The following is a 13,198-nucleotide window of genomic DNA, read 5'->3' on the forward strand; positions in this document are numbered from 1 at the left end:
TATGGTGTACCTGTAATCCTTCCAAGGAAAAAGTGAATATAATTCAGAGTGTGTGAAGATCATACTACATGGAAGAATGCTCTCTCAAATGAACACAACAGTACTCAACAGCTGCAAGAGTACTTCCAACTCCTAAGACCCCAATAAGTGGTAGATAGCTCACCTAGTGAAATGTGTATAATACCACGTTCAATGTCTTGGGTTCAAACCCCAGTACCACATGGGAGCACCTCAGCACAAGTATCACAGATGGTGGAGGGATGCTGTGGTGTCTCTCCCTTTGTCTTTCTGAAATTAAAATAATTTAAAAAGTGTTCTAGGGGGTAGTCAGAGATACATGATATCTTAGCGTTGAAGAAGAAAAAAAATGCTGAAACATGAACTGATCTAGTGAATACTATCTTAACTGATATTTTTTGTTAAAAAAAAAGTTTTTATCAACTGATATTGCATGAACTGGAGTCTACTTAAACATTACATGCAATGTTCTGCAAACTGAAGAAATTACTGACTTAATTTTTCACACCAAAAAGGTTTTTTGTTGTTTTTGTTTTAAGATAACATACTCAACCCTATTACACAACTGTAAGTTCTTTACATGGAAAAACACATAAAAGGACAAAGATTTAATATTTCTTATTATTTAAAATCTGAAGCATACAAGACATACAATAAAACTTTACTTTTTTAATATTTTGCATATTTATTGGATGGAGAGAGAGAAAATGAGAGGGAAAAGGAAGACAGACATGAAGATACAGAGAGGGAAAGACACGTGCAGCACTGCTTCACTGCTCTTGAAGCTTTTCCCCTGTACGGGATACGGGGGGAGCAGAGGCTTGAACCTGGGTCCTTGTGCATGTTAATGTTTGAGCTCAACCAAGTGCACCACCACACAGCCCCAAATGAAATTTTATTAGGCTAGAATTCATTTCATATTTCCATAAGTAGGTAAAATACATGAGTAGCTGCCACTGGAGCCTCGGGCTTGCATGCATTCACACTGTTTGTGCTGACTTTTTCATTCTCCTTATCACAGACAGTGAGAGAGAGACACACGGCACCACCACTCTCCCATCTGTGGAGCCTCTCCCACTACCATGCTGTTCCCATGCTGTGCTGGGACATGATGGGAGCCTCACGTGCTCTGCCAGGTGAGCCATAGCCAGTCTTCCATCATTTTATAGTTTATAAATATTTGTTTATCTTATGAGAGAGACAACAGGGGGGAGCACACAACCAGAATATCATCTCAGCATTTGTGGTGCCTGGGATCCAACCTGGGGCCTCGTGCATACAAATCCAGCACTCTACCAGCTAAGTCGCTTCTCTAGCTATTCCTCTTAATAACTAGGGAACTACTGGTAAGACATTTACCTTATAAAACAGTTTGTAATGAAATAAATGTAAGACATACATATAACAGTCTTGTTGAAAGAATTCTTGCAAGTTTAACTATTTATAAAATAAAGAACTACATAAATGTCATACCTAAGAACGCCACCGGCATCAACTATGTTCTTCTTTAGCATGTTGAAGGCTTTTTCCTGCTCCATTCGGATTATTTTCTTGTCAACTTTGGGGTCTGTAGAAACTCTATATTCAGGAAATTTCTGTACCTTTTTTATATAAATTCTTTTTATAAGAAAAAACAGAATTTATTTCATTATAACATAAAAATATGTAACTTACCAACCAGAAGTTTAAGCATTAAAGAGAAAATTAAATTAATCTAGAAATCATTTAGAGGATCATTAAAGACATGTTTTATGTGGTCCAGGAAGTGGTGCAGTGGATAAAGCATTGGATTCTCAAACATGAGGTCCTGAGTCCAATCCCTGGCAGCACATGCACTAGAGTGATATCTGATTCTTTCTCTCTCCTCCTATCTTTCTCATTAATAAATAAAATTTCTAAAAAAACTTTAAAAAAATGTTTTATCATGGGAGTCAGACAGTAGCACAGCGGGTTAAGTGCAGGTGGCAAAAAGCTCAAGGACCAGCGTGACGATACCAGTTCAAGCCCCCTGGCTCCCCACCTGCAGGGGAGTCACTTCACAGGCAGTGAAGCAGGTCTGCAGGTGTCTATCTTTCTCTCCCCATCTTCCCCTCCTCTCTCCATTTCTCTCTGTCCTATCCAACAATGACAATAACTACAACAATAAGACAACAAGGACAATGAAAAGGAATAAGTAAATAAATATGTGTCATGTCATTTGTCTTCCTATTACAAAAACACTGAACCTGAGGGTTGGGTGATGGTGCATCCGGTTAAGTGCACATCTGACCACAAACAAGGACCCAAATGCAGGCCCCTACTACCCACCTACAGGGGTGGGGGGACACTTCACCAGCAGTGAAGCAGGTCTGCAGGTATCTATCTTTCTTTCTCCTTCTCTATCTCCCCCTGCCCCCAATTTCTCTCTGTTCTATCAAAAAACAAACAAACAAACAAACCTAGATGGAGGGGGAAAAAAAAGGAAAAGCCTGGCCTATAGGAGCAGTAGATTCATAGTGCTGGCGCTGGGCCTCAGAGATAACCCTGGAGGCAAAAGGAGGAAGAAGAGGGGCCGGGTGGTGGTGCACCTGGTTGAACACACTTGTTATAATGTGGAAGGACCCAGATTCAAGCCCCCAGTCACCACCTGCAGAAGGAAAGCTTTGTGAGTGATGAAGCAGTGCTGCAGGTGTCTCTCTACCTCTCTATCTCCACCTTCCCTCTCCATTTCTGGGTGTCTCTATCCAATAAATAAAGATAATTTTTAAAAAGGAGGAAGAAGAGGAAGAGGAGGAGGGGAAGAGGGAAAAGGAGAAAAAAGGAAAAAAATTAAACATAGGACTTTTCATAAAAAAGAAAAAAATGCCATAGTTTTAGTATCTACAATACCTACTCAAATTAGCAATAATGGTGATCACAAAATATGTATATATTTATGGGTATTAACTTTTTTCTGGATTTGTCTCTTCTCCATTTTAACTCATGCCTGTGTTTCTTTCATGTCCTGCTTTGAGGCCTTTCATTATTCAAAACTAATTCAAGACATGAATGTCACACTACATCTTCAGATTGAATTTCTATATCATACTATGGAGTCAAGGCATTTCAAATCATTCTAGTATATTTACTTAATAATACTTTCAATTGTTTTGAGTCACTTTTTCTGTCGAGTTTAGTTACTACTCTGATAACAAATATATGATCACCACCTATCATTAATTACATACTTCACCCAACTATCAATACAATATCTTTCCTCTGTGACTTCCAGAGGCGGGGCTACAGAGCAGCAGCAGCTGTGTTTCTCTCCTCTCCTCTCTTATCCTCTCCTGGGTCAACTAGGAATAGCAAAGGAGATCATCTGGGACCACAACAAGGCAGGACTAGAATGACTTCAAGAACCTACCAAATCAGTGGAGTGAGGGATTAAGCTAAGAAGCCTACTTATTGTTTAAAAGCCCTAAGGCTCCCATACCCTACAGGGAAGAAGAAAAAAAAAAAAGAGGCTTTTAACAGCCTCTGTGCTCCAACTCAGGGATTAAAATAATATTGAAACAACTGTCAGCCGGGTGTGGTGGCGTGCGCCTGTAGTCCCAGCTACTTGGGAGGCCGAGGCTGGAGGATCACTTGAGCTCAGGAGTTCTGGGCTGCAGTGCACTATGCCGATTGGGTGTCCACACTAAGTTCGGCATCAATATCTTGACCTTCCGGGAGCGGGGGACCACCAGGTTGCTTAAGGAGGGGTGAACCGGCCCAGGTCGGAAACAACAGTCAGTTTCCACTACTGTGAACCCTTTAAGTACCTTACTGAGACACAAGTCAATCTTGGCAACAGTGATCAGTAATCGGAAAAGCACTGAGAGAGGGATCTCATAACATACTATAGAGAATGGTTAAACCAACAAGAAATATTGAAGACATGAACCAGGACAAGAGTCTAGCTAAAAGCCCCCAAAGGTAGAACCACAAAATAATGAGGTCAACATCCAAACACTAGTTAAGGAAATAATCACAGGAGTGAGTAAAGAGTTTGAAAGAATTGTCATCAGAAATGCAGAAACAACAAATGAGCATCTGGAAGAAAACACTAATTATCTCAAGGTTATTAGAGAGCTGAAATAGCTGAGCTAAGAACACAACTAGCTGAACAAGCTAAAACAGTCTAAAAGCAGGATAACAAAATAGATGAACTCCAGAAAACAGTAGAGGGGAGAGAGAATAGAATCAATGAGGCTGAAGACAGAATTAGCAAGATCGAGGATGAATTAAAGACAACTAAAAAAGAAGTAAGAGACCTCAATAAGAGATTAAGAGATACTGAAAACAACAACAGAGACCTATGGGTGACTTAAAAAGAAATAATATATGCATTATTGGCTTACCAGAGGAAGAAAGAGAGGGAGGGGAAGAAAGCATTCTTCAGGAGGGGAAGAAAGCATTCTTCATAATAGCTGAAAACTTCTCTAGTCTAGACAACATAAAAGACTTAAAGGTTCAAGAAGCCCAGAGGGTCCCAAACAGAATTAACCCAGACTTAAAGACACCAAGACACATCATATTTAGAATGGAAAGGAATAAGGATAAAGAAAGGATCCTGAAGGCTGCAAAAGAAAAACAAAGCCTCAGGGTCCCATCTGCAGGGGGGAAAGTTTCATGATTAGTGAATAATGCTGTAAGTGTCTCTCTCTTCCCCTCTATTTCCCCTTCCCCTCTCAGTTTTTCTGTCTCTATCTAATAATTGAATAAATAAAATAAAAACCTTTTTAAAAAAAGTTTAAGAAAACTTTCAATAGAGAGTCAGGTGGTAGCGCAGCAGGTTAAGCAAGTGGCGCACAGTGCAAGGACTGGTTAGGATCCCAGTTCAAGCCCCCGGCTCCCCACCTGCAGGGAAGTCACTTCACTGATGGTGAAGCAGGTCTGCAGACATCTCTCTGTTTCTCTTCCTCTCTATCTCCCCCTTCTCTCTCAATTTCTCTCTGTCTGTATCCAATAACAAAACAAAAAAAAAGGCCTCCAGGAGCAGTGGATTCATGGTGCAGGCACTGAGCCCCAGCAATAACCCTGGAGGCAAAAAAAGAAAAGAAAGAAAACTAAAAAAAAATAAAGTAAAAAATATTTTTTTAAACTTTCAATATCTAAAAACAAAATCAGTAATGAAATTTGTAAAATATTTTATTGATTTAAAGTTTTTATTCTCACCCAGAGCAATGACTACTCTGTATTCTTATTTTAAGACTGAGTATGTTGTTCTCATAAATTATGGGTAAGACTGTAACTGGCAAACTCTCCCTTAAAAGAACTTTGCAATATCCATTAATATTTTAAAAGAATATAATTTTGGGAGTTGGTCAGTAGCGCAGTGGGTTAAATGCACATGGTGCAAAGCGCAAAGACCGTCGTAAGGATCCGGGTTCGAGCCCCCAGCTCCCCACCTGCAGGGGAGTCGCTTCACAAGTGGTGAAGCAGGTCTGCAGGTGTCTTTCAGTCCCCCTCTGTCTTCCCCTTTTCTCTCCATTTCTCTCTGTCCTATCCAACAATGATGACAACAACAACAGCAATAATAACTACAACAATAAAAAACAACAAGGGTAACAAAAGAGAAAATAAACAAATAAATATTTAAAAATTTTAAAAAAGAATATAATTTTGTCTTAGTAATTTTTTGTCCTGGTAATTTCACTTCAACAAATTCATTATAATGATATACTTGCACAATACAAATATGTACAATTTTATTAACTTCAGCTTTGTACATAATAAGGAATACATTTCAGAGGCTACATATCTACAAGTAGAGGACTAATTAACTCATAAACCATAAATGAAATATTATATGTCTGTTATAAAAACAATATTAGTATTTTATGTTAACTATGTATAGATTAAAAAATATGTGTAGTCACTCCTTTTATTTACAGTTTTGAAGCCAATTCTGAGATAAATTTGTAATAAAAAAACAAAGCCAAAAAGTCACTACTTTCACAATAGCATAGAACATAATAGGAGTGTAGTAATGATCACAATAGGTATTTAGACTGAAAATAATCAGTGAATCAGAGCAAGAAATGAACATATTCATCAGATTTACTGAGATCTATATATTTATGTAGGCCAAGAAGAACACACATACAGAGAGAGGATATATACAGAATATCTTTTGAAGGCAACTCAGTGTGCATTGTAGTGATTCAAAATATTAAATATGAAAGAAAATTAAGCTTACCGAGCCGGACAAGTGGCTTTGTAGAGTGGACAAGACCTGTTCTCCTGTTCACTGATCTTTTTTAGTTGGAAACCTTTCCTCCTTGGCCCATACTGACACTCCATTACCACCGCTCTACTCCCTGTGGGCCAAAACCAACTGTTGATATTAATTCCAATATTGATTCCCATCTACTCTGAGTACTCCATTTAAAATAATTTGGTCAATCATCAAAAGCTGTGTGTTTTACAAGTAGAACCTGAACTGGAATTGGCATATTACACCAAAGTAAAAGACTCAAGGATTGGGGGGGGGGTGGTGGAGAATACAGGTCCAAAAAGGATGACAGAGGACCTAGTGGGGGTTGTATTGTTATATGGAAAACTGGGAAATGTTATGCATGTACAAACTAGTGTATTCACTGTCAAATGTAAAACATTAATTCCCCAATAAATAAATTTAAAAAAAAAGCTGTGTGTTTTAACTAGGCAATTTTAAGGACAGAAAACATCATACATTAGTAAATTTCAATAAGAATTACTAATGTGGATGGGATGGGATATGAAACTCTGGTGGTGGGAAATGTGTGGAATTTTACCCTCTTATCCTATGATATTTTCTATTTTATGAATACATTTTTAAAAAGTAAATCTTCTGGTCTAGATAAACAGAAGTAAAAAAGAAAGTAAAAAAAGAATTGCTAATGTGTGAACAGATATCACATTAACTGAATGCTTCTTATATTTACATATAAATGTAATAAAAATATGCTACTTTATAAACATAAATTGGTTAATGCTATATTTACTAGTGTTGATGTCATTGAATTTTTCTTTGGGGGCCAGGCGGTAGCACAGAGCGGGTTAAGCGCATGTGGTGCATAGCACAAGGACCGGGGGCTTAAGGATCCAGGTTCAAGCTCCCGGCTCTCCACCTGCAGGGGGTGTCGCTTCACAGGCGGTGAAACACGTCTACAGGTGTCTTTCTCTCCCCGTCTCCACCTCCTCTCTTTATTTCTCTCTGTCCTACCCAACAACATTAATAACAACAATAATAATAACTACAACAAATAAAATAAAATATTTCTTTTGTAATTATTTCTTTTATTTATTATCCCTTTTGTTGCCCTTGTTTTTTTATTGTTGTTGTAATTATTGTTGTTGTTATTGATGTCGTCATTGTTGGATAGGACAGAGAGAAATGGAGAGAGGAGGGGAAGACAGGGGAGAGAAAGATCGACACCTGCAGCCCTGCTTCACGGCCTGTGAAACGACTCCCCTGCAGGTAGGGAGCCGGTTTGAACCAGGATCCTTACGCTGGTCCTTGCGCTTAACCCACTGCGCTACCACTGACTCCCATAATTATTTATTTTTATTCGATCTATCAGAATAACGTGATAACCAGCCTCTAAGATGGTCTCCAATGATTCTGGCCTCTTAGTACTGATGTCCTTGTGGCCTCCCCTCCCATTGTGTGTGGAGTTAACTTACTTCTTGTTTTTTGGTTTTTTTTAAAGGGAAAGTCAATGGCACTTAATTATTCCAAGCTCCATTTTCTCTAATAGAAGAGAAAGAAACAGAGAGATAGAGGGAGAAAAGGAAGGACACCAGTGTACCAAAATTTCAACCCTGTGTTGTAGGAGTCAGGCTAGAACTAGGGTCACAGGGCTAGGGAGACAGCATAATGGTTATACAAAAAAACTTTCATGCCTTAGTCTCCGAGGTCCCAGGTTCAATTCCCAGCACCACTGTTAGCCAGAGCTGAGCAGTGTTCTGATCTTTCTGCATCTTTCTCTCATTAAAATAAAATAACTGTAGGAGAAGGAGGAGAAGGAGGAGGAGGAGGAGGAGAAGGAGATGAAGAAGAAGAAGAAAGAAGAGGAAGAAGAAGAAGATGATGATGATGATGATGAAGTAGGGGAAGAAAAAGAAGAAGAAGAAACAGAACCTGGCTCATAAGCATGATAAAGCATGCACCCTCCCAGGTAAACTCTTGCTGACACTGTTAACTTACTTCTAATGGATATGGCAGAAGTGGCAGAATGTTGTTTTTGATACTCAGTTATAAAAGGATTCTAACTTCCATCCTGGGTACTCTTTTGCTCTTGCTTAGACAGCTCTCTTTGGGTGAAATCAGTTGTCACAATCATGAGGCAGCTCTGTGGGAAGACCCATATTGCAAGGAATAAGACCTGCCAACAGCCACATGAACGAATCCCAAATCAGATCCTTCCCCAGTCAGGCTGTGAGGTGCTGCAACTCCAATCAGCATCTTAAATGCAGTCATGTGAAAGAGCCACTCAGCCCAGCTATCCATTTCAGTGTGATAACAGAAATGTCATTAAAGGACTACATTTATACATATAATGTATAGTTCCTTATATTTTAAAGCAGGAGTGGAGGACAACCGGCCCATGGGCCACAAAAATCTGGTCTGGGAGCCAGGTGGTAGTGGACCTTGTTAAATGCATATATTACAACGCTTAAGGACCCAGGTTCAAGCCCCTGGTCCCCACCTGCAAGGGGAAAGCTTCACAAGGAGTGAAATAGTGCTACAGGTGTCTTTCTCTCTCTCCCTATCTCCCACTCTATTCTCAACTTTTTCTGTCTCTGTCCAATAAAAAAATATTTAAAAAAATCATTTGGGGGAGTCGGGCAGTAGCACCATGGGTTAAGTGCACGTGGCGCAAAGTGCAAGGACCAGCATAAGGATCCTGGTTTGAGCCCCTGGCTCCCCACCTGCAGGGGAGTCACTTTACAGGCGGTGAAGCAGGTCTGCAGGTGTCTATCTTTCTCTCCCCTCTCTGACTTCCCCATCTCTCTCCATTTCTCTCTGTCCTACCTAACAATGACATCAATAACAATGATAATAACTACAACAATAAAACAACAAGGGCAACAAAAGGGAATAAAGTTTTTAAAAAAGCGCACATGGCGCAAAGCGAAAGAACCTGTGCAAGGATCCTGGTTTGCGCCTCCGGCTTGCCACCTGCAGGGGGGTCGTTTCACTGGCGGTGAGGGAGGTCCATAGGTGTCTTTCTCTCCCTCATCTCCCCTCCTCTCTCAATTTCTCTCTGTCCTATCCAATAACAACAACAGCAATGACAACAATAATAATAACCTTAGAGGAAAAAAAATCATTTGGTCTGGCACTGCCAAGGCAAACACTAGCAGGAATCAAAACTCAGTGAATCTAGGAGCTTTATTTATAGCAACATTAAGGATTTTTTTTTTTTTTTGATAGAGGCAGTGGGAGAGAGTGAAAGCTTCAGTGCGGTGGAAGAAGTCCTCATTTTTAAGTTGATCATTTTGTAGTCTGTGAATGGTGTTATAAATGCCCAAGCAGCCCTTGGTAGAAAAAAAAAAAGGGGGGGATTCACCCATTCTAGAGATGTTTACTTTAGTAATCATATATCAAGCAATATGCTATCTGGAATTTGCTGTAGAATCATCTTGAGAGTGGGGAGTGAACAAGCAGACAGGGGTAGAAACAAAACAAATCAGCCAACAGACTGACACTGTGGTGTTGAAACTAGAAGATGGGTACATGAAGTGATGCCTTCATATATCACCACCTCTATTTTGATACACATATGAACATTTCCATAGTAGAAAGACTTCTGAAATTTTTTTTATTGTCACCAGGGTCATCATTGGAGTTCAATGCCTGCACAATGAATCCACCACTCCTAGCAACAATTTTTTCTTTTTATTAGACAGGACAGAGGAAAATCGAGAAGAAGGAGGGGGAGACACAGAGAAAGACCCCTCCAGATCTGCTTCACCACTTGAGAAGCATCCCAGTTCATGTGGTGAGCAGGGCTTGAACCCGGGCCGTTGTGCATGCTAATCTGTGCACTCGACCAGGTGTGCTACCACCACCACTTCCCTCCATAATATTTTTTCTAAAGTCTGGCAACACTAAGTAATGGAGTGAACATGACAAAGAAAATGTTCAGGGAGTCGGGCGGTAGCGCAGTGGGTTAAGCTCACATGGTGCAAAGCACAAGGACCAGTGGTAAGGATCCTGGTTCAAGCTCCCAGCTCCCCACCTGCATGGGGGGGGGGTCACTTCACAGGAGGTGAAGCAGGTCTGCAGGTGTACATCTTTCTCTCCCCTCTCTGTCTTCCCCTCCTCTCTCCATTTCTCTCTGTCCTATCCAACAACAGCAGCAGCAATGACAACAATAATAATGGCAACAAGGGTAACAACAAGGGCAACAAAATGGGAAAACCGGCCTCCAGGAGCAGTGGATTTGTAGTGCAGGCACTGAGTCCCAGCAATAAATCCTGGAGGCAAAAAAAAGAAAAAAGAAAAAAGGAAGAAAGAAAGAAAGAAAGAAAGAAAGAAAGAAAGAAAGAAAGAAAGTGTTCATACAGTGTTGAAAGTAAAAACTGGCACAGGTCAGTAACTTCTTCTATACTATTCTAAAATCTAAAAAGCTCAGAAAACGTTTATTTTGGATTTGATGACGAAACTTGACCTCACTTTTACGAGTCTACTTAGTGCCTTTATTCTTCTTAGTGTGACTATCCATGATGCACTACTGTGCTTGACACTGTGGTACTATCTATAGGATACTTGTTAGGAGTGTTCTTAGTATTATCATAATATATTTGATGAAAAAACCCAAATCTCAACAAATAAGAATATTAAAAGCAAAACACTCCATTGTTTAATGTTTATTAAATATTTGTAATTTCAATATTTTAATTTTCTATTTATCAGCATCATGTATTAAGAACATTATCTATTTTATAGGTTTAAATGGATGTTACCACATAGAATAAATGAGTAAGTTTACTTACTGTAAGTTTTCTGCTTAGCTAGTATGTATTTTTATCAATTTATAATGTTATCATCTACCAAAATGGAAATGAACCATGTTAGGAAAATGAATCATGGATTCTGCACAACCTTTTACAGTTATTATTTTTAAAAGTACCTGCATTGACAAATGGAATTCCATCGTATGGGACATACTGGGATTTCCACATCAAGCGTGTAGCTGGCTTGGCTGGGCTTGGAGATTGGCGGGTCCCCCAAACACTCTGTGTTTGCTGCTTGTGAAATGTTAGAACACTTTCTAATTCGGTCTCACTTACACAGTAGCCACGATATGAATCTCCAATTCTCTGTATATGGTAGAGATTAAATAACAAAATTACTGCAAATATGTTTCACTGTACAAAAAGTTAGTGAGGTGTTTATCCAAGATGAAAGACTCATCAGCTTTCAAAAAAATGTCATTTCTTTCCTGAGATCAAGTCTATTACAACCAGTGGGTCTGATTGCACTTCAACCATCATCACAAAACAGATATCCTCCAGGTATCTGTGAAGAGACTACAATGCCAAATTCTCTGTCATAAAATAGGCCCTCAAATAACATACTTTAATTAAATACCATTTTGTTATAATGTTGAAAAGAAGAAAAAGTCAATTACTGATTAGTGCCTCTGTTTATTTGGAGTTTGCATATTTTACCCGTATCTGATTTTTTTTTTTCTTGGCAACTTTGGTTTCTCCCCACATTCTGAAGATGGGCATGTTCAGTTCATTGGTATGTCTACACTATTCATTGTGTGTCTGTGAGTATGCTTGGCCATGGGCTGGTGTTCTGCTCAGGGCTGGAGCCCTGAGCTCTAAGTTGTCAAGATAGCAACTAGTTACATATGGTCCTGAAGTGGAATAAGTAGGTTGAAAAATGAATGAATGGGGCAAGGAAATAGCATAAAGGTTAAGCAAACAGACTCTCATGCCTGAGGCTCCAAAGTCCCAATTTCAGTGTTCCGCACCTCCATAAGCCAGAGCTGAGAAGTTTGGTGTTTCTCTGTGTGTATATCTCTCTCAAAAATAAAATAAAATAAATTAAAAATAAGATAAAAGTTTTAAAAAGTGAATGAACAAATGAAAATAAAACATTGTTCAATATATGAAGTGATGTGGATCTTTATTTAGGAGGCAGGTGATCTTTTTGTAAGCATAAATATGTTGTAGCATCTAGGAACATAATAGTTAAGTGAAAAACTCTCATGTCTGGGGGCCGTGCGGCTTAAGCACACAAGGTGCAAAGCACAAGGACTAGCTTATGGATCCTGGTTCCAGATCCCGGCTCCCCACCTGCAGGGGGTTGCTTCACAAGCAGTAAAGCAGATCTGCAGGTGTCCATCTTTCTCTCCCCGTCTCTGTCTTCCTCTCCTCTCTCGATTTCTCTCTGTCCTATCCAACAACGACAACAATAACAACAATGATAAACAACAAGGGCAACAAAAGGGGAAAAAATGGCCTCCAGGAGCAGCAGATTCATAGTGCAGGCACTGAGCCCCAGTGATAACCCTGGAGGCAAAAAAAACCCTCTCATATCTGAGGTCCCAGGTTCAATCCCTAGCACCACCATAAGCCACAGTTGAGCAATACTGTGGAGGGAGGGGGAGAGAGAGAGAACGAGAGAGAGAGAGAGAGAGAGAAAGAGAGAGAGAGAGAAAGAGAGAGAGAGGGAGAGACAGAGAGATGCTGAAGGAACTTAACTCTTGTTTATAAGATATAAGCCTGTGGTAAAGTTGGTTTCCCTATGGTAATTTTGTTTACAGTTTCCAAGAACCTGTATCGAAATCTTGATGGAGAGAAATAACAGTTGGAGAGGAAAGCATGAATAATACACTGTATATCCACAATCTCAGATATTTAAAATTCTACCCCCAAAACCAACTAAATGGCATAAAACTAGTCATTACGTAGTTTTCCTGAGGGACTGGTTTTACTGAAAGTGATTTTGATATAATAAAAGTGATGAGTCTATTTGAAAACTTACAAAATTGTGATTGTATCTATTACAAAAATGTTATCAAATGCAGCTGGGAAGATAGCTCAGCTGGCAGAGCACTGGACCTACATGCCTGAGGTTCCCAGTTTGATCCCCAGCACTGCATGTGCCAAGTGATGGTCTGGTTTTTCCCTGTGTCTCAAGTGAAGCTTTTGCTCATATGTAATAAAACAC

The 13,198-nt window shown here is 39.6% G+C and overlaps 1 protein-coding gene across 5 annotated transcripts in view; it reads right to left on the reverse strand.

The window, feature by feature from the left end:
* The window catches only part of CARF (calcium responsive transcription factor), a 70,758-nt gene that overhangs the window by 26,615 nt on the left and 30,945 nt on the right, over positions 1 to 13,198 (reverse strand). For all 5 annotated transcript variants that reach the window (XM_060194108.1, XM_060194109.1, XM_007520489.3 and 2 more), the window contains 3 exons: positions 11,145 to 11,334; positions 6,221 to 6,341; positions 1,492 to 1,635 (listed from right to left, as the gene is read on the reverse strand). In XM_060194108.1, coding sequence (XP_060050091.1) covers positions 1,492 to 1,635; positions 6,221 to 6,341; positions 11,145 to 11,334 — 455 coding nt within the window. The remainder of the gene's footprint in view (positions 1 to 1,491; positions 1,636 to 6,220; positions 6,342 to 11,144; positions 11,335 to 13,198) is intronic.

Source organism: Erinaceus europaeus, chromosome 7, assembly GCF_950295315.1.
Source record: "Erinaceus europaeus chromosome 7, mEriEur2.1, whole genome shotgun sequence".
NCBI classification, from domain to species: domain Eukaryota; kingdom Metazoa; phylum Chordata; class Mammalia; order Eulipotyphla; family Erinaceidae; genus Erinaceus; species Erinaceus europaeus.